This window comes from Cervus elaphus, chromosome 14 (genome assembly GCF_910594005.1).
Source record: "Cervus elaphus chromosome 14, mCerEla1.1, whole genome shotgun sequence".
Lineage (NCBI taxonomy): Eukaryota > Metazoa > Chordata > Mammalia > Artiodactyla > Cervidae > Cervus > Cervus elaphus.
The window spans coordinates 73,552,656-73,575,071 of NC_057828.1; the positions used below are offsets into that span (position 1 = coordinate 73,552,656).

Here is a 22,416-nt window from a genome sequence, read left to right on the forward strand (position 1 = left end):
CAGGCAGCCAGCCTCCTTCTAGCCTGTTGCTTCATCCTAACTAGGTTGGCTCCTGGGCTCCCTGGTCCAAGAGAGCTCCCATCCTGTTCTGGTCAGGAGGAGGCGGGGAGAGAGGAGGGCAGGGCAGGACCCACGGGGGCACACATCCCTCCGCACCCCTCCCCTTAACCAGAGCGCGGACAGAGGGCCACACTAGTGCGGTGCAGCCTCGGTTCTGCTCATCTTTGTGCCCAGCTGAGGGTCGTGGATTCCGTTTCTGTAACAGAGAAGTGGTTCTGGGGTACATGTGATTCCGTGGCCGTGGCTCCTTAAGATCAAAGCAGTCCCTGATTTATCCTCGTTCCCATTACCCAGCTTGGTGCCTGCCCGAGGTAGAGCTCTCTGTGTTGGCTGAAGAGGAAGCTGCTTGGGGCAGGGGGTGGGGTTGCAGAGGGTGACCGCTGGGAGCACTGGGGCGCCTCTCCGTGTGGAGGCTGCAGTGTGGGGAAAGTCTGTGGGTCACGGGCCATCGTTTAAACCTCTCTGGAGCTACTCCTGTCTTCAAAATGGGACTGACGATCCCTGTGGAATTTGCATCACAGGGCTGTTACAGAGGACTCTTCTTTTTTTTTTTTTTTTTTTTAATATTGAACAGGGAAATTGATTATGCATGCTTTACATTTTTCTTCCTTATCCCCGGCACTCTTTCTGAGAATGGTTCCCACCAGCATCTCCTCTCCCCTGTAACACTCTGCTTCCTATTATCTTTCCTCTTACTGTAACTCTTCAATATACTTTGGTGGATGGGGATAAGAACTAATTGATTCTTGATATCATATCCCTCAGCACTTAGCACAATGCCATGATAGGCATGCAATACATATTTATTGAATAGAAATAAATCTGAGAACAACAAATAGCACAGGCCTGGACAAGTAGCCAGTGTTCAAAATGAATGGTTTGTAGATTGCTATTGCTTGAAACTATAGGCCATTTTGCAGTGAAATTAATTGTCACATGGTTGACTAGCTTCAGTTTTTTTTTCTTTAATTTTTATTTGAGTATAGTTGATTTATACTGTTGAGGACTCTTACTTATTGTGGTTACTCTTTATTGAGCACCTACTGTGCTCCAAGCTCAGTGCTAAGGGCATTGTTCATATTATTTCATGTGAGTCTTACGACATTCCTGAGAGGTGGGGTTTATTACCCACATTTTCTAGCTGAGTGAGTTGAGAGTGGGGAGGTTTAGTAAGATGCCTGGTGCCCTTGGTTTATGCATTCAGCAACTGTTGAGCGCCTGCCGTGTGCCAGACACACGGCTTGGGATGTGGTGATGCAGAGGTGAGGCGTGTTTGCAGAGTGCCGAGGGCACAAATATGATCAAGGGGTCGGGGAGGAGGTGTGGGTGTATTTGAAGGCATGAGAAGGAGTTATCCAGACCAGGGAGCAGGGCGGAGTGTCCAAGGCTGTGCTGGGAAGGCCCAGAGGGAAGCAGGGAGCCGGACTGGAGGAAGTCTAAGAACCCGTGTGACTGGAAGTGGAGAGTCAGGAGGAGGGGCTGGCAGGGTCCACCTGAGCTCAAAGTGAGCTTGTCTGGCCTGAAGCCTCTGTTGAGGGAGTGGATGAAAAAGTAGTTGGAAAACATCCCAGGGGAAGTACCAGGGAGGAGGAGATTTTGGCCAGTTCTCTTCGTCTTACATAGTCTGAGGACCACGGCGAGGACCTGGATTGCACATGCCTGGTGTGTATCCTGAGTCCAGGGGGTCTGAGAACTATCCGCGTCCTCATTCTAATCCTCCTGAGCCAGCCGATTCAGTGGGTGTGCACAGTCTGCTTGGGGCTTGCCTGGAAGGATTGTTCCAGCTTCTGTGTTATGTCCCCTAAGCAGAATTACCCCAAGGGCCAGGAGAGAGAGCGGTTCTCCCTCAGAGCCTCTCTGCTCATGCCAGGATCTCTGCTGCCACATTTCACCCTCCTGATGCAGTGAGTGGCAAGGTCCCTCTAGTCTTTGAATGGCTTGAGGGCGAAAGACTTCCCGATGCCCCAGAGAAGAGGAATAAAGGCCCTCGGGCTGCCCCTCACCTCAGTCTGTATTCCTGGCATCTCTCCCAGCCTCCTGGGGAGGGGCGGGCAGCAGTGTTGGTGCACATGCTCCCTGTAGAGTCTGGAAGGTGCTTAGATGAGTTTGCAGCTGAATGACGAGACCAGGCACTTTCCTCAGAGGGTCCACGCTCATCCCTACAGGCCAGTGAGGGAGCAGATGATCCAAAACACGGGGCAATACGAGAGCGTTCGGCCCTGCTGAAGAGCCACGCCCCGTGCCTCGGGGCCTTTGCACGTGCCGCTGCCGCTCCCTGGAATCGTCTCTGTGCTGTGTCTCTTTTTATTCCTGTTTGCACAGCGCTTTAATACTTTAACCATTTGATCCTCTCTACAAACCTTGGAAGTAGGTACTTTCTACTTCAAGCATCAATCCCCAATTTCCATTTTATAGATGAGATCACTGGAGTTCATAGATGGTCAAATACAAATGTAGACTTGATATTTTAAAAGAATTGTAACAACACTAACCTAACTTGACTGGGTGTGACTCAGGACCTAAGCAGTGAAGAGAATTACCAAAAACATTTTTTAAAAATCAATTAGCTTTCAGGGCTCCAACAAGGCGTAGATAGTTATAACCTTTTCAACAGAGGCCAGAGCTAACAGTTGTGCTTAATTTTTTCCACCTGAGGCTTAGGCTGTGAAGATAGAATATGCATTAAGTTGATAAGCCTAAGATAGTTCCTTTAGAGAGCTGAAATGACTAGGGGAAAACTGAAAATTCAGAATTGCAGAAAGTGAAAAGAATGTCAGAGGAAAGAGTAACCCAACTCGGGAAACTACTCTGATGCTTTAGGTATATACAGATTCATTCTGGGCCTAAGAAAGATGTCGATCAGGATATTTGCTGCTGTCATTCAATCACCTAGTCGTGTCCGACTCTTTGCAACCCCATGGACTGCAGCACGCCAGGCCTCCCTGTCTGTCAGCATCTTCCGAAGTTTGCCCAAGTCACATCCATTGCATCAGTGATGCCATCCAGCCATCTCATCCTCTGATGCCCTCTTCTCCTTCTGCCCTCAATCTTTCCCAGCGTCAGGGACTTTTCCAATGAGTCGACTGTACTCATCAGATGACCAAAATACGACAGCTTCAACATCAGTCTTTCCAACAAATATTCAGGGTTGATCTCCCTTAAGATTGACTGGTTTGATCTCCTTGCTGTCCAAGGGACTTGCAGGAGTCTTTTCCAGCACCACAGTTTGAAGGCATCAAGGTCCAAAGCGTAAGACAAGCATTTCAGCGAGGAACAGTGGAAGGCTGACTCATTCACTGTAAGAGCAGTGTGTGCGTTGTCTTCATGCTGGCTCACCGGAGCCCTTGCTTTAGGGCTCAGCTCAGATGCCACATCTCCCCGGAAGCCTTCCCTTGACCTTTGAGCTTGAGCCGAGCACCCCTGTCTGTCTCCCATCGTAGCCCCTGGTGTGTTAGCATAGCCTGCTCTGTTCCTCTCTCTCCACCACCTCCGCCATCCCACTGCTGGACCTCAGCACCCAGAAGAGCGCCCGCCGGGAGCTGCGTGAGGAACTGAATCAGTTCTTTCCAATCGGGATGGGCCTAGAAGTGGCTGCTGATTTTAGCAGCATGTGATGTCTTTAACTGCAGAAGTACGTTTTGCTTAGTACAGGATACCAGTCTGAGTGGTCCTTACGAGAGGACATAATAAGGAATAGTGATGAGAAGCAGCTGGAATTTTTTGTTTTTGCTCTGACCCCTCCAAGCTCAGTCACAGCCAGTCTGAGAAACAGGGCTTTTTCTGGAGTGTTATAAACTCAGCCATCCATTTCTGCAGCTCTTTAACATCCGGACATCAGGCTGTTGGATCTTCTCAGATCCCTGAGTCCCAGCACCTCTTGAATTTTCCCCAATCACTCCTCTTAACCCTCCCAAGCTCCCCTGCTCCCACTGTCCTCCCTGCTTTGGCCTCTGAAAGAGGGTGTTTCAGTCTCTGCCTTCATGACATCAAATTGTCTATAGCAGTATCCCCAACCTTTTTGACATCAGGGGCCAGTTTCATGGAAAACAGGTTTTCCATGGATGGTGGCAGGGGGATAAGGAGCTCACAACCTGGATCCTTCACATGCACAGTGCTGGGTATGGTTTACACTCCTATGAGGATCTGTTTTTAAAATTAACATATTTATTTTAATTGGAGGATAATTCTGTTACAGTTGTGATGGGTTTTGCGATACATCAACGTGAATCTCAAGCTGCTCTGACAGGAGGTGGAGCTCAGGCGTAATGCCAGTGACGGGGAGTGGCTATAAATACCGATGGAGCTTCACTCACTCGTCTGCCGCTCATCTCTGCTCTGCGGGTGGGGTTGGGGACCCCTGTGCTGTGGGATGTTGGTCTCCTCCTGTGCTGGGCTCCTTGCGGAGAGCTCCCCTCCCCCTCCCACCGCCACCTGAGCCCTGGGTCCAGCTCCCACCTCTGCTTTGTGACTGGTGCTCAGCCCCACGTTTGTACCCCAGAGGGCTTTTTATGTTTACAGCGAAAGAGGAGGTGCAGTCAAGAAAGCTGCGTCTAACTGGGGGTGGGAGGGGAGGAGGATTAATTACCACAGGGATGTTTGCTTGGAGTTTTAATGAGACTACCTTTCCCTTACTCCCCCCTCCCTTTTGTTTTTCCTTTTTTCTTTTCTCCCAGCTGAGAACATCCACTTAGTATGTCTTTTCGAATCCTGGAACATTAGGTTTTAACATTCTGCACCCAGCATCTCGGTGTAATAAATAAATCAATAAGCTGATTACCTGCAGAAGTTTGATTGCCGAGTGCACGGGCGTACCTTTTGTTCTTCAGCAAACAATCATTTCACACTAGGGAAGAGAGATGAATGTGGGTATAGAGCTTGTCCTGGCCTCTGATGCGTAAGCCTGACCCAGGAAGTCATGATGCCAGCAATGTGTGTAGTTTACAGGCAGCTGCCCAATGCTGTGCGTCCTTCCCTTTGACAGTTTTCCCAAGTTATGTGTATCATAAATACGTTTCTCATTTGCCAGAATAGTCCTGGGTTTGTTTTGAATCTGACAGGTCCTCCGACACCTCTTTCTTAAATCTCACTAACAGATCATTTATACCAAAAAAGGCTGCCTTGACAGGAAGAAAGATAGTATGATTTTCAGTTGGGGCTGAAAATCAGATGCAAGTTATGACAACACTGAGACTTCTAGACCCTACAGATTAATCATGACTGTCTCACCGTGAAATACTTGGTGTAGCAGGAACTAGTCTCCATTTATTGTTGCTGTCAAAACCTTTGATTGGAAAACTCTTCACAATGGGAATATTGTCATTTCTAAATATGTGTGATTTATTTCCTGGTATGTTTAAAACACAACATGGTTGCTCTTTGTGGTAACAATAGATATGCCCCTGAAGAGTTGTTTATAAACTGAATTTTTACAAATAAACTCATATGTTAAATATACATGGGGGGGCTATTATTTTACATTATAGGTTCTTTTATAATTAGAAAGGCTACTCCTAATTCATTTGAGATATATAATGTTCACATATTGGGTTTTTGCTTAAATGAAGTAATATTTTTTTCTGATTAGAAAATATTATACTTTGAGTAGAAGCATAAACAAGGAAAATCATGATTTGTGAATCCACTTCCCCATCCCCAGATAACAGTTAATATTTTGATATATTTCCCTTGATTATTTTTATGTCTATTTTTATGACATGGGAATATAATGACTATATTGCTAAATAAACCACATTTCTCCAGTTTGTTTCTTCAACAATTTCCCCTCATATTTTTTCCATAGCTTTTTTTCCCCCATGGCTTTTTAAATGGAAGTATAGTTGATATGCAGTATTATAATATTACAGGTATACAGTATAGTAACTCACAATTTTTAACACAATTTATGTCCCATTCATAGTTATTACAAAGTATTGGATATTTAATAATAGCCACTTTGTACAGTATATCCTTGTAGCCTATCTTATACTTAATAGTTTGTATCTTTTACTCCTCCACTTCTGCATTGCCCCTCCCCCTTCCCTCTGCTCACACTGGTACCTACTGTTTTGCTCTCTGTATATATGAGTCAGCTTCTTTTTTGTTTCGTTCACTAATTTGTTGTATTTTTTTAAGTTTCCATGTAAATAATATTCAGTATTCATTTTTCCTCTGACTTATTTCACCTAGCATAATACCCTCCAAGTCCATCCATATTGCTACAGATGGCAACATTTCATTCTTTTTTATGGCTGAGTGTGTGTGTGTGTACATATACGTATACACACACCACATCTTCTTTAGCCATTCATCTGTTGATGGAAGCTTAAGTTGCTTAGATGAAGTAATCTTAAGAATCAGGCAGGGTTACCAATGATCTATTCTCAATAGTTCTGACTTAAACCACTAAGTAATTTCTCATGGGCCTAGAGCTCCATGATTCTGTGTGTTCTGGTTATCCATTTCTGCTGACCAAACCACTCCCAAATTTAGTGGCTTAAAAAATGAATTGTTTCTCATGATGCTGTGGTTCTCCCTTGAACTTCCCACACGTGGTTACAGTCCAGTGCTGGCTGGGGCTGGAGGGCCAGGACGGCTTGCTTATGAGAGTGGCGGAGCCTGGCTGTCAACTGGACTGGTAGAGCACTTCTATATGACCTCCTGTTTGGTTTTCTCTCCTTAAAACATGGTGGTTGGGTCCAACAGGGAGGATCCTGAGAAGTCAGTGTTCCAAGAAACCCAGGCAGAAGCTACAAGACTTCTTCTGACCCTGCCTGAAAATCCCAGAACATCGCTTCTGCCACATTCTGTTGGCGAAGGCAAGGGATTAAAGTGAGTTCAGATTTAAGGAAAGGGAATTAGACTTCACCTCTTGACATGGAATGAGACCTCCACTGGCTCAGGTGGTAAAGAATCTGCCCACAGTGTGGGAGACCTGGGTTTCATCCCTAGGTTGGGAAGATCCCCTGGAGAAGGGAATGGCAAACCACTCCACTATTCTTGCCTAGAGAATCCCCAAGGACAGAGGAGCCTGGTGGGCTGCAGTCCATGGGGTCTCAAAAGTGTTGGTCATGACTGAGTGACTAACACTTTCACTTTCTTGACATAAGTTACACTATGAGAGTCAGGTCTATGTTTTGACTATCTGCCATACTGCGTGTCAGAAAAAGAGCATTGTCTAGGCGAACAGGAATACATAATTACAAAAGGCATGAGAGGCATTGCAGAGCAGTAGAGAGGAACTCTAGAATGCTCCATATGTATGAATGAATTGTCCAGCCCTGTTGATGAGGACTCCATGCATGCCAGGGAGCGCACACTGAATGAACCCCTCCTCGTGGAAGCCAGGTGGTATCCCACAGAGAGAGACATTCCCATCGGCCGGCTTCCGCTTTGCATCATTACCTCACTCCTATTACAGATGGCTGAAAAAACAGCTGGTAAGGGATTGAAATAGCACAGGCACATATTTGCCTAAAAGCTACCCCAAGCTTGTATCCTGCTCATATTGAGTCGATGAAACTATGTTCATAAATTACAGCTGCACTTTATTTCACAAACACATAATATGTGAAGTAACATGTCCAGTAACTTTGCTTCTCTGCTCATGCCGTGGAGGTGCTTGGAGAGGCCTATACCCATGGAGTACCTTATGTGCTTAGAGTGGACACAACACTTTCTGGTGTTTGAGAAAAGGTCAAGTTCTGTCCAGATGCTTAAAACCCTAATTGCCTCCTTTCACCTGAATTAGGAAAACAGCAGCCCTGTAAATCACACGGAGTCGCAGGTACCTGGGTTCTCGCTGTAGAGTGTGGCTGATCTGAATGCATGGGCTGACAACTCCCTCAAGGGTTGTTAGATTGGTTTTCACCCTGGTTGCATTGTTTTCTTCCTTCCCAAACACCCCTCTCTGGCTCCCTAGAGATTCAGATTTGTATGTATCTGTGGTGAAAATTTAAAGGCAGGAGAAACAATGTTTCAAGCTATTTGTTATATAACCAGAGGCTGTGCCAGGAATGAATTAAGCTTTGCATTAGACATATGTTAAAACCTCAGTCTTTGGAAAAGGTTGGAAGAATATCACTAGGTAAGAAAAACAAATATTTAGAGGAGATTGATAGAAGTTTGACCCAGAATACCGCTACGTGGGATGAGTACTCTATTGACTTATTAAATATATTGTTAAATAGAGTCTTGGGGAATGCTAGGCATAAGAGGATCCTCAAGATGCCACTTATATAGGGCCCGTATTTTTATACCACCAGGAGGGCATCTGGCAAGGTGAGGAACATGGGAGGAGGGATAGGAGAGAGAGTGAGGGAGGGGACACTGCACATACAAACCTCAGGGCGGTGGACAGAGTTTGGAGGAAGAGGAGCTCCACTCTTGCCTGATTTTGTCCACATAGGTCATGCTAAACAGGGGAGACACCTCCTGTTTTTCAGCTCCCAGTGAGGAGTCCACAACCTCCCCAGTGCCGCTTAGGGTGTGGCTCTCAGTCACACTAATGTAGACCTACAGTTTACCTTCCTTCTCTTTTGCCAGCAGATACTGTGAGAACTCCTACTGTGTTGCCAGATACTGTGTTAGTGGAAGGATGGGACACGGGAGAGCTCATGCTGGGAGATAGACAACAAGTAACATTGTTATAGATTATGATCAGTGTTTCGGAAAACCAGGGGTGACAAAGAATAACTTGGGGTTCCCGCTTCGTGTAGGATGTTCGGGAGGTCACAAGTGATCCTGAAGTTATTGGTTGAACTTTGACATGTATCCTATGGTATTTTTAGTTTTCTGAAGTTGCGTGTTGTTAAGGTCCAAATTAAAACCATTCTGGCATTTCCGGAGCCCAAGCCGTGGAATGCCGAATGGACAGCAGTCCTGGGAGACGGTGGAAAGCCAGCGCCGACGGACAGACTCCTCTGGCAGGCACGTTGCTCATCGCCGCGTTCTCTCTTCAGGGAAAGGAGATGTCTTTGGAGACGTGTTCTGGAAGGAAGCCACCCTGGCCCAGTCCTGTGCTAACGTGAGGGCCTTGACCTACTGCGACCTGCATGTGATCAAGCGGGACGCCCTGCAGAAAGTGCTGGAATTCTACACGGCCTTCTCCCACTCCTTCTCCCGGAACCTCATTCTCACCTACAACTTGAGGAAGCGGGTGAGTGTGCTGTTTCCGTCTCTTTTCTACCAAGAGCAGTCTCTGTGCTCTTAGGATAACCATGTGAGCTGAGGAAGTCCTTTCGCTGTTTATTTAAGTGGAGTAGTTGATTCTGTAGAGGTTCTGCTTGTTGCTTGCTCTTCGGAGCTTCTGCTATAAAATGAGAGAGAAAAGGACGTTGCTAGATTAAAAGATGGATTGATTTTGGTGCAGAAGAGTTTGCTCCTGAGTGTGTCTCTGGGCTTTTCCTTAGTAAAATCCTCACCTTCTAGCATTTTGAAAAGATGAGTTACCAAAAAAAAAAAAATGAGGTTATTAGTCAATAAAATGGTTGAGTGGGATCACTTAATTAATGTAAACTGAATTCTCCCTGCTGATTAGAACGCACTAAATGGTGTGAGGCTGTTAGCCAGCTGGTAATAATATTTTTTTTTTTTTAAGATAGGAAAGTGAGTCAATTGTGTCCAGAAAATAAGAGATGGGATTTTATTTCCTGGAGATTATTTTATATACAAATATCAGTTTAACTGACTGAGAAATGATTTGTGGTTTTAAGAACCAGAAGATCTCTCATCTGAATTTGTTACTTTCACCCTCTAATCATCAGAATTGCTCCATCTGTCTGCGAGGATTAGACGATGTGTCTTGTACTCGGGGTTTTCATGATTGATGTTCTTGCATTTCATTTATCTCCTTTGGTCAAGAAGGTAGCTCTCCACCTATAGAATTCATCCCGGAGGACTGTCTTAGGAACCTTTCCAGAAATGACCTCATGACCCCCCACCCCCCACACTGCTCCTCTCCTTGTGGTCCCTGTCTGTTAACATTGTCCCTGTCGCCCTGGGGCTCCAGGTTGGAAAACCCTGCCATCATCCTCGACGCTTCTTCCCTGTCTCCCATGCCTCCGTTTGCTCATCGCATCCTGTCGCTTCTACCTGTACCTTCAAACCTCAGTCCACACTGCTCTCCTCCCCAGGAATTTCCCTGAGCTCTCGGACCACAGCACTGATTTCCTTTAGGATGGACTAATTTGATCTTGCAGTCCAAGGGACTCTCAAGAGTCTTCTCCAACACCACAGTTCAAAAGCATCAATTCTTCGGCACTCAGCTTTCTTTATAGTCCAACTCTCACATCCATACATGACCACTGGAAAAACCATAGCTTTGACTAAATGGACCTTTGTCAGCAAAGTAATGTCTCTGCTTTTTAATGCTCAAACCCTTATGGGTCTGCTGAAATGTTTATTTGTTCATAAATCCCATATTTGCCAACTGAACTAGACTAGATGTATAAAACTGAATTAACACTCAGCTCCCTAGCTTCAGGAAAAGAAAAGAAAGAAAATGAAGTCGCTCAGTTGTACTCAGCTCTTTGCGACCCCCATGGACTGTAGCCTGCCAGGCTCCTCCACCCATGGGATTTTCCAGGCAAGAATACTGGGGTGGGTTGCCATTAGCTTCAAGAACCTCAAGTCTAATAGAGAAGATACACACAGGAGGGATAAGTGCGGTCCATGATGCTAAGTACACCGAGTGTGATTTGTACAAGGTGTTACGAGATCATAAAGGAGGAGGGCAGCTAAAGGAGTCAGAAAGTATTGGGGGTGGGTGGTGAGACCTGAGCTGGGTCTTAGAGGATCAGTTTGCCAAACAAAAGGAAGTTGGAGGGGAGTTTGAGTCAAGGCACAAGAAAGGAAACAGTCTTTTGCCTTTCAGGTTTTTTGTACAAAGTTCCAAACACTTGTCATTGGGCTAGCGCAACAGTGTGCTTCCACCTGTTTTAAATTCCTTGAACTGCATTGCCCTATGAGTCTCTGCTCAGAGATCTGGGAGGGCAAGGGCTTGGTATCCCCTGTGCCTAAACCAGAACAGGGAATTTAAAAAACATCTGGGGATGGCATGGAGAAAGAGATGGGAGCTCTGGGTCTCAGCACGTACATCATAAAATGTGAGGTTGTGGCCAAGATGATTGATGATTTTTATGGCTCTGTGATTGGAAAACTAGTCATTTAAATTCCAACGGGGAATGGGCAGTGGGGTAGAAATGTGCATTCACAGTTCCTCCTTGTTTATCTACGAACATGGAATGCCTGCTGCTGGTATTTTTAGCTAAGTGGATTCTCTTAAAGTCTGTTATTTGATTGATACCTTCTTTTTATGAAAGCAAGTTGATTATAATCAGCTTTCAGTGTTGCTGATAATATAGGATGGAAAAAATGTACAGTTTGGATTATTTGGAGGACTAATCATTTTGGAATAATTGTGGATCAAGTAAATCTATCTTAGAAAAACAAGGACGACAGCCAAAACAACAGCATGTCAGTGGTCAGATTGTTTTTGTAAGTGCAGAATGATCGACAGCTCTGCAGAAGAGAAAGCTCAGGGGGCCGTGTTTCTGAAAGGCTGTTTGGAGGAGCGGCTGGCATGGTCTATATGGCCACGGGGCACAGAGGAAGAAGCAAAGCTGTAGACAGTATGAGCGAGACCTTGGAGAAGATCAGAGCTGCTCAATGAAAGCAGTAGGTATCTGGTTTCTTGTCCTGAAGGTGTTTAGGCATCCTCTGGAGACCCCCTCAGAAATACTGTGGAAGGGACTTAGTCACCCAATGGAGAGTCAGATCAGTTGACCTTCAAATGTCTTTCTAATCTCAAATGCCTATAAATCTGGTATGGATCTGAGAGAATTTTAGTAAGTTCTTTTATATAAGGAGATAGCCATTCTTTTTCTTGGGGAAAAAAAAATAAAAGCGGCTTGTCATTTTGGTATATCCATTGTAGTCTCTCATTGTGTCCTTCTGAGAATTAATTCCTAGTTACATAGGGCATAGAAGATGAGAACATTACATGCATGAATCATTCTTGTAGCTATTTTTTTCTGGCCAAGTGAAGTGTATGCTTGTGGCTGTTTCTATCTTGGCAAAATCGAGTGTGTTATTCTGCAAAGAGGCCTGAGAACACGGTGCCTTTGGCATCGGTTTGGGGAGTTCTTCGGTCTTGTGGACGCCCTCCAATGCACAGCAAGAGCTCTGTCCAGCCTCTCCATTTCCCACCACCCTCATTTCACAAACGAGACATTGTATAGAAAGTTCACAGAGCTGGGTGAGTAAGGGCAGAATGAGCCGGAAATGACTCGCTGGCCAGGTTTCTCTCTGCCTCTCACAGCTTCATGGCTGACCCTGGCCTCTGTATTCCAAGCCTCACCCTCTCACCCCTAAGTCCATGCGTGTGACCACCCCAGCCTCAGCAGTGCTCTTGGGCTCCAACACAGGGAGGACCTTTTCCTCCAAGACACTGGGGTCATAGGCAGTGATGAAGGAGGTAGAACCTGAAGGACATCCCAGCATTTTGTTGACCTTAGGTTTTTCTTGTCTGTGGGCTCTGAGCCAGAAGAGACCTCAGTCTGCTTCCTGCTCTGCCACTTCGTGCTTCTGCAAGCCCTAAATGCTGCCTTCCCCATCTGTAAAATGGGGCTGATGGAAAGGTCTCCTTGTAGGATTATTGTGAGGATTAAATAAGATAATATTGCAAAGCTCCCACACACAGGGTCTGGAACATAGTACATGCTCAATTAAGTTGTGAGTTGTTACTATTTTGTTGTGTCCACTTGAGACTCTCTTCTCTCTTGTTTTATGCTTCTACCGTTGCGTGCACAGGGTACTCATTCTTCAGAACGTCAGGGTGCTCGCTCTGCAGCATGTTCTGTGGGGTGGATGTTGCCCCCCGGGGTCTCTGCACCTCTTGCAGCAGAGGGGCCAGCTGCTCTGGCCTCCTTGTCGCTTTGCTTGGTCAGTGGTGGGGTCGGCCCTCACCCAGTCTTTTGGCCAGTTCCATTCATGGAGGGAAAACTGAGGTTGTTCTGACCTGTTGAGTCAGTCACCAGGGCATCTGTATCTTGTGGAGGACAGCACAGCTTCCTCCTTTCTTCTGAAGGGGGTGGCATATTGTCGTTCATGATAAAAAGGGGATAAAAGGCCCCCATCCCAGACCCTTGGCTTTCTCGGGTGTCAGGCTCTCCGGACGTTTTCCTACAGGCAGCTGGAGCTTTGCACACTATTCATAGTAACGTTGTTACCAGTTCCAGTTAGTCACAGTGTCAGTATATGTTTTATGTCAGCTTATTAAATCTTCAGAACAGCCTTCCGATATCCCAGTACCAACCCCCCTTCTCAAGGGAATGAACTAGGACCCCATGGAGAAGAGAATCACGTTTCCAAGGTCACCCGCTTGTAAGCGGTAGATTGCAAACCACGCACGTGCCCCCTCCCTGGTAGGCAGCGTCACATCCTGGGTGGGGGGGGGGGGCGCCTGGTTATGTGTGGCGCTCAGCTTTTCCGTGTGAGTGTTCTCCTTTGGCCTCTGCTTTCTCTCAGTCTGGTGACTTTGCAGAGGTGGCACAGTTTGTCTCTAAAATACCTCTAGTGGCCTTTGTTGTTCTCCAGCACACCTGAAAATTGTACAGTAAATCACAGTCATGTCCCAGCTTGTGAGACTGGAGAAGGCTTCCCCCCAGAGTGACAGCCACACCGTTGCTGGGGGTGCCGGGGAGGCATGGACCGGCAGGTCAGCCTGGCCAGTGTTAGTAACGAAGAAGAGTTAAGGACCTGGATTGGAACCCTGGTGTGTCTCCTGACTAGCTGTGTGCCCTTGTGCAAGTTACTAAAGTATCCTAGGCCTCAGTTTTCTCATCTGTCAAAAGGATCTAATAGAATTCCCTCATAACTAGGTTTAATGGGAAGATCACATACATTAACACAAAACAAAGTTGACATGGTTCCTGTAGGAACCACTTATGGATTAGTTCCCTCCTCTTGCCCACCGCCCATTCTCTCCCTCCACCTTCAGTCCAGGAAGTTCTGGGTTCACCCTTTGCCCTCCTCGTTTATAACCAGACCCGTTCTTGAGTCAGTGTTTCATCTGGGCTCTACTCTCCTTACGACCGGAGGGGAGGTCTCACCTCCCAGGTGCTAGGAGATCGGCCCTCCTGCCCATTGCTAGGACATGAGAGGAGATGCACCAAGAGTAACTGACATATTGCAGACACGCATTTGGGTAATCAACAGCAGTCAGCGCATGGGATAATTGGCATGTAGGTTATTAATAGGGTGGTGCTCATTTTCTGTGTGGGGGGCTTTATTTTTAAAGCCAAGATTGTTGTGCTTTTGAGTATGTTTTGCATCATGTTTGCATATAGTTATTTGTTTCAGGATAGATTCTTTTTTCCCTTGGCTTGATAAGGTCTCAACCTACTGAGTTTGGGAGGGACCTGGGACAATAGTTACTGGTGGTTTCAAAGCAGAAGCCTCCTAACGCCTGTTTTCTAAAACAGAGGTTACCATAGTGAATTGTGCTGAATACTATAAGTACATTTCTAGCCCACTTTAACCAAAGGGCATTTTATTAATATTCTGGAGAAAAAGAGATCAAAGCTTGGAGGCTTGAAGAGAGCTTTGGCTGTAGCTGGCATTGGAAAACCTGCAGTTTCCTCCCCAAACAATTTCTCATGGAAGGTTGGTAAGAGGCAAACACAGACGTAAAGCCAGGTGCTTGGAAATACGTCCCCTTCCTCACTGCATCGCTAAGTTTTTAAAATGATCTCTACACAGCCCATATTTTCCTTGTCATTCTTCTACAGTGAGGGCTTCTGTGGAATGAAAATCATCTATTAAACTGTCAAGCTATAAAGATCATTTTAAAATCAGGGTGTTGAAATTAAGGGTGGGGAAGGAAAGAGATGGGTGTGAGTGATAAGACCATAATTCTTTCGGGACAACAAAATATAAATCAAAGCCAAGTCCCTTTTTTCCTCAGGAGGCTCAGGAGTGATGTTGAGGGACCTGTGGGGGCTTCCGTGGATTTTCAAGGATCCTCCCTAGTGCCCCCCCAACAAAGCACATGATCACAGAGATGAAAGATAATGAAAGGACCCCTTGCTTCATCATGTATAAATCTGCAGCCATTTCCAAGGAAGCAATAAAGTTCTGGAAGAAGTATGAGTTTTAAAGCTAGAGCCTCATACCTGGACTCAGCCACTTGTTAGCGGGGGAGGTGGGAGCATTGAGGGAGGAATTTGAGTAAGTACAGCTATTCTGTGGGTTCATCCTGTCCGCCCCTCGGGGTGGCTGTGGAAGGCTGATCTGGTGGAAGTCACCGGGCCTTACAGGTACACAGTCAGGTGAATTCCCTCCCATTATCTGCAGGCGTGGGGGCTGCACCGCAAAGGAGAGCAGGGGCTGTAATGGTTTGGCTCACAGAACAGTCAGATGGAGGCAGTAGGCAGTGGTGGCTAAACATATAGACTCTAGAGTGAAATGCACTTTTCAAATCCTGACTCTCCTTCAGGACCCTGGGCCAGTTCCCTAACCTCTCTGGGTCCCAGTTCATTCACTGTTAACATAGAAGCAGTAATCATACCTTAGCAGGGTGCTTTGATGAAGCATGTTCTCAATGCTATGAGTTGCTATCATTATTATTATTGAGGAGCTTAGCTTTTCTGTAAATGCAGAGATCCTATCAGGTGCTGAAAGTTTTTAAAGGGGAATAGGGGCTAAATTTGAACACGTAGAAATCTCCCAGACAGAGGATTCCAAGGTCTGTGCCTGGGCCCCTCAAGTTGTACCAGAGGACCAGGTGATTCGTCAGGGAGGTTTGGGAAAGAATGGTGCTGCTGGACTCATCACAGATCAATTTCCTCCCAGGACAGAATGGATGGAGGGACTGGAAGAGCTCAGTGTGGGGTGGGGTGGGGTGGGAGGGACGTTGTAATTTATCTTAACCCTTACCAACATCATGTCAGTGACACAGTGTGTTTACTAGGAGTTAGAAAGGGTCTGGCCTACTATAGAGGACTGCCATGACAATACAGTCCTTTGGAGATTAATGTACCTTCCTAATATTTTGTTAGAAGTGTGTGGTAATAAATGATAATAAATAGGGTGGTGCTAATGAGTCCCAGACTAGGGGCTCATCCCCAGGTGAGCAGGTTGGCATCCTGAAGTCTCAGATGTTTAGCCCAATATTTCTCACATTTATTTGGCCCCTGAACACTTTTTGAATTGTACCAAATAGTATCTGTTATCTATTTTAATACACCTACTAACATCTCTCAGAGTGAGCGTTTTGCAGAGCATCTTCGGGAAGCAGGAACTAGAGGAGCTTTAATCTCTCTTGCGGCTCCAGTGGTCAGTGACCTGCAGAATGGACGAGTCTTGTCTGTGAAACATCAAGAAGCCAAAGACACTCATCGGTGGGGGGTGTGCTCGCTGGGTCCTCAGTAAATCCTGAGCAGAGGTTGCTGGCAGAGTCTCCCTGCTTTCTGAACATCCTCCTAAACTCCGCTTTCCCTCACTCCCTACAAGTGCTCGGTAGCCCATTTGATTTCTAAAGGGCAGCCAGCCTTACATTGTCAAAGAGCGTTTGACAGCACATTCTTGCCGGCATAATCCCATGGACAAAGGAGCCTAGCGGGCTATATTCGGTGGGGTCACAAAGAGTAGACCCGACTGAGCACACACACGTGCTAGTAGGAGGCTGCTGAGACATGTTGCCTCCTTGGCTTCCGATGCCTTCCTTGCAAGTGACGTTCTGGTTATTTTATTGGCTCAGTCAAGTTTCATGTTCCTACCTCATCTGCCATGTCTCTGTGCATCCTAGTTCCCATTTAAATGCTCCTCCTACTCTTTAAAACTGTCTCTTTGGCTATGAGCTCATCCTTATAAAATTTGCCAGTGAGTCGTGGAGGTCTTTATTCTAGCCCCTGCTCCCCTTATAACTGGAGAGTCAGAATTTCAAACTAGGCTGCCTGTCACAATGATAACTACCTTCTAAGATGTTAGATCAATGGAAGCAAATGTAGGTTCAACCCCTTGGGACGCCTGCCTCAGGAGCTCACACACAAATCTACCCCAGCCCAGAGGTCCATGCAGATGGTTTCCAGTGCGATGTGCGTCGCGGACTATCCAGCTTTGATGCTTCTCAGGGCAACCTTTGTTGGTTGTAATTTACTTGTTACCAGTGTCACTTAATGGTCTCGTCCTGCCCTTACTTAACTTAAACTTCTAAAGTGAATCCACCAGTGGGCTTGGACTCCATATGTCTTCTCTTCGGTCTCTCTGGTATTAGTGAGGCCCCCTGTCCTTTTGATCCAATAAGCGCTGGTCACCTCGCTGATAGCTCTCATTATACTTCCAAGTAACTCTAGGCTGTGGGCCTTTCTAGAAGCTCCTTAAGGCTGAGCCTTGTCTGACTAACTCACCTCTGTCCTGATCAGTTCTCTTAGAGCTTGATACAAGTGAAGAAGTGAAGTCACTCAGTTGTAGGCCTACCAGGCTCCTCCATCCATGGGATTTTCCAGGCAAGAATACTGGAGTGGGTTGCCATTTCCTTCTCTAGAGGATCTTCCTGACTCAGGGACTGAACCCCGGTCTCCCGCATTGTAGGCAGACGCTTTACCATCTGAGCCACCAAGGAAATGGTAAACATTTAAAACTAAGTTAGTGAGTGAATGAACAGACTAGCTAACCAACCAGGCAACCAACAAATTAGCCTACAAATTCATCAACTTATTGGGCACATGCTTTTCTCTTGTTATTGTTATAGATTTTTGAAACCTTAACTGTAAGATGGCGTCCATAGAGACACCTCCCTTTTTTTCTTCCTCAGAAGCTTTCCTCATAAATCCCACACCATAGCCTAAGGGATGGTCATCTGACAATATCTCTTTCCCCTATGCCTGATGCCGAAATCTTGACCTCTGTGCACCAATGCTGAATCAAATCTCAGTTCAGTTCAGTCGCTCTGTCATGTCCACTCTTTGTGACCCCATGGACTGTGGCATGCCAGGCTTCCTTGTCCATCACCAACTCCCGGAGCTTACTGAAACTCATGTCCATCAAGTCAGTGATGCCATCCAACCATCTCATCCTCTGTCCTCCCCTTCTCCTCCAGCCTTAAATCTTTCCCACCATCAGGGTCTTTCCCAAGGAGTCAGTTCTTTGCATCAGGTGGCCAAAGTATTGGAGTTTCAACCTCAGCATCAGTCCTCCCAATGAATATTCAAGACTGATTTCCTTTAGGATGGACTGGTTGGATCTCCTTGCAGTCCAGGGGATTCTTAAGAGTCTTCTCCAACACCACAGTTCAAAAGCATCAATTCTTCGGTGCTTGGCTTTCTTTGTGGTCCACCTCTCACATCCATGCATGACTACTGGAAAAACCATAGCTGTGACTAAACAGACCTCTGTCGCAAAGTAATGTCTCTGCTTTTTAATATGCTGTCTAGGTTGATCATAGCTTTTCTTCCAAAGAGCAAGTGACTTTTAATTTCATGGCTGCAGTCACTGTCTGCAGTGATTCTGGAGCCCAAGAAAATAAAGTCTGTCACTGTTTCCATTGTTTCACTATTTGTGTCATGAAGTGATGGGACCAGATGCCATGATCTTAGTTTTCTGCATGTTGGGTTTTAAGCCAGCTTTTTCACTCTCCTCTTTCACTTTCATCAAGAGGCTCTTTAGTTCCTCTTCACTTTCTGCCATAAGGGTGGTATCATCTGCATATCTGAGGTTATTGATATTTCTCCCGGCAACCTTGATTCCAGCTTGTGCTTCATCCAGCCCAGCGTTTCTCATGATGTACTCTGCATATAAGTTAAATAAGCAGGGTGACAAAATACAGCCTTGACGTACTCCTTTCCCGATTTGGAGCCAGTCTGTTGTTCCGTGTCCAACTCTAACTGTTGCTTCCTGACCTGCATACAGATTTCTCAGGAGGCAAGTCAGGTGGTCCAGTATTCCCATCTCTTGAAGAATTTTCCACAGTTTCTTGAGTCAAGTCTCAGGGACAGAGTTTTGGGTGAAATAGGAAAGAACAGTTGCATTGCTTTGCCGGGCAAAGTGGGACACAGTGGGCTTGTGCCCCCAAAACTATGTGTTGCAACCCAAGAGGGTTTGGTGAGGAGTTACATAGCAATGGTTCAAGGATGGGATTGCTGATAAGATCATGGTGTGTGTAGGCCTTCATGCCTTTAATCGGGCCTCAGGTAATCTCTTGATGAGCTTCTCTGGTTCCTTTTAATCTGGTGTCAGTTGGTTTTCTCTGGAATGAAGAACGCTACATCTTCCATTTGGGGTTTTACTTCTGTAAAGAGGTCAAAAATACTGTTCTGTGTATCCCTTGAGTTGGAATCAGAACCCTGCCTCAAGGCTGCGCTATTGTTTCTTGACTTTTCCTCCCTTGTCTCTGTATCCCGTCTCTTCCCTGACTGGCAACTGTTCAAATCTGCCCTTTGGGACTCAGGGAAGGTCATGGAGGTAGGAGTCTATTGCCTATAAATAAGAAATGGGGGAGACAGAAAGGCTTCCGGGCTCCGGAGCCCCACAGGGTCCTGGTCGGTTTCACCTCTCGGCGGACAGGGCACAGAGATGACTGGTTCGATGGCTGACACTTAATCAGGAAGGCATTCTTGCACGGATGACAGGAAAACAGTGACTCTAGTCAGTAAGACTCGGGAACAGAGGGCCTACTGAGGGAAGCACTAGCCAGTCTCCTGACTCCACAGTTTTTTTTTTTTTTTTCCCTTGCCCTTTCCCCACCTGTTTTACGTATGAGGAGGCTGCTTGAAGACGTCAAAAGGGAGTTTGTCCCAGACTTACAGGCTACTCCACCTTTCTGGAGGTATCTAGAGACCCCATGGAGAACTGGATCAACATGGACTAGGACAGGCTTCCTTGGTGGCTCAGACAGTAAAGAATCTGCCTGCAGTGCAGAAGACCAGGGTTTGATCCCTGGGTCAGGAAGAGCCCCCAGAGAAGGAAATGGTTACCCACTCCAGTATTCTTGCCTGGAGAATTCCATGGACAAAGAGCCTGGCAGGCTACGGACCCCATGGGGTCGCAAAGAGTTGGACACAACTGAGCAACTAACACTCCTTTCACTCACTTCATGGACTAGGAAATGATGTGCTCTCTGGGCCAGACTGAGCTTGCTATCTCTTCTGTACCCAGCAGTGTTGCAGGGACCCAGCAATTCCTCAAACCTTTTACTTTCCAGGCTTTTACATCCACTTGACTGTCCCTGAGCTGCCTATAGTAGCAGGAGCCTGCATATTTTCTGCAGTAGATTTAATTTTTAAAAACTCCCTTGCCACCAGCAGCATGCCAAGGATGGTGCCTTTTTCCTCAGAGATCTATTTGCAGACAGCTCCTGCATTTTGCTGCATTTCCCAGCACGCTCCTCGCAAATACTTAAGCCAGACATGAAAATAGCTTCTGGTTCACAGGGTATGAATTTTTAAGAGGACACTTGGTTGTATTGTCTCAGGGAAAAGCCTGCACTCCTTCCCCTGGAGCACATCATATATTTGGCGCCTCCTGTTGGTGAGGTGTAATAGTGCATCTAACCTTGCACTCGAACCAACTGGTCGCTCAGAGAAGTGAAGCTGGTCCCAGAGACTCAAACAGGCAGAGGGCTTTCCCAGGCCCAAGTCAAATTCTAAGGTAGATGACAGAGGGTGGGAAAAGGACACGGAAAAAGAGGAAAAGGCATGCAGAGTTAGGAAATGGCATAAAATAACTAAAATCCTTGGTGACTGATGGTAATTGGACTTACGGTGGTGACCGTTTTGCAGTGTATACAAATATTGAATCATCATACTACACACCTGAAGCTGATAGAATGGCACGTGTCAATTATATCTCAATTAAAACAATAAGGAGAATCCTGACAAAGTACACCACTCAGAGCTCTAGGTAGCAGCAGGCCATGCAGTAAATCGCCGACCTTTCCTTCCCTAAAGTCCCGTTCTCAAGCACTTGGAGGAATTTAGCCACAGGAATTTGATTTATCTTGATTTCATAAGCGAGATGATGAAATGATTATATAAGGGTGGGGGTGGGGTCTGAGGCGTGCCGCTTTCTCTGACATCCTGTTTGATTTTTCACTTGACTTAGGGAGACTCCAGAAAATTTGCTCCGAGTGAAAGCTGCTTTCTTCTGCCCTAGGACAGCGAGGGTGTGGGGCAAGGATTGAAGTGAGGGAAAAGAATGGGGAGTGAGAAATAAAGGTGAGGCATACCCAGGACTGGGGAGTTTCAGGAGCGGATTTGTCAAGTATGATTTATTGACAAGAGGAACCTGGTCCTTGAGCTGCTGAACTCACGCAGGGAGGCAGATGCCTTTGCTAACCCCAAACTGTGAGCTGGGCTAGAAGGAAAAACCAGGGCAGAGCGGGCATGCCAAATTCAATTTTCCTATCCTTCTGCCTCAAGGCCAGATGAATCCAGCGGCAGAGCGGCGTTGTTTCACTGTTGTGTCTCGCTGCGTGTCGGGGCAGCTGGGAAGCCGCCAGGGTTTTCATCATGGGCTTTCTGTTTGAGCACCTCCTAATTCCTCCCTGACGTTCCTCTAAGGTTAGAACCTGAAAGGGGTGCTTTCGGCTCAAGGCTTATTGGCTGGTGCTGGCGGCAGCTTCTCATGATCTGTGGTCACAGAGACAAGACGCCTCGGAGTCTGTGATCAGCCCCTTCAGTCACTCCACGTCCCCCAGCCCCAATTCACCTGCCAGCACAGTGGCCTCCCCTGCAGGGGTGACGCCCCTGTGCTCCGCGCTCCCTCCTCCCCCCCTGCCACTGCTGGCGACCGCTGGTCTGCGCAGGGCCCGTGGAGGGGCCGGAGCGCGAGCCGGTGCCCCTTGTTGTCACCGCGTGGGCTTGGGCTACCGCGTCCGTCTGCAGAGCCAGGCTCTGTCTGCATGTGGGCACACACACCCTTCTCACATCCTCGGCTGGAAGTCAGGCTTCCCCGTGGACCGGGCTGTCTGCCAGAAGTGTTGCTGTTGCCGGAGGGGGGTGGGGTGTGTGTCTGTGTGTGTGTGGATCTCAGGCACACATGCATCCTATCAATGACCAGTCCTAATGGAGACAGCCAGGGAGAGGAGAGCTGGGTAATCCAGCACCCATTTCTGGCACCCAGTCACCTCTGCACCAGCTGGGTCTGCTTTGCTTGGCTAGGGAAGTGTTTTTGTTTTTTCTTCCTTTGCATTAACGTCTAACCTGACATCTATAAGCTCAGAAGCCCTGTCACATGCCACATGTCGGTCAGCTGTGATTCATCTACGTGTGTCCTTTGTGGAGGGTAAATGTCCTCATTTAGGGCCATTTGTTTGAGCCCCAGATCCCTCGTAGGCTATGAATAGGTGAGGATAGGAAACAC

At 46.8% G+C, this 22,416-nt stretch overlaps 1 protein-coding gene across 2 annotated transcripts in view; it reads left to right on the plus strand.

The window, feature by feature from the left end:
* KCNH1 (potassium voltage-gated channel subfamily H member 1) overlaps positions 1-22,416 on the plus strand; it is a 406,833-nt gene that overhangs the window by 303,637 nt on the left and 80,780 nt on the right. For both annotated transcript variants that reach the window (XM_043924426.1, XM_043924427.1), the window contains exon 10: positions 9,018-9,214. In XM_043924426.1, coding sequence (XP_043780361.1) covers positions 9,018-9,214 — 197 coding nt within the window. The remainder of the gene's footprint in view (positions 1-9,017; positions 9,215-22,416) is intronic.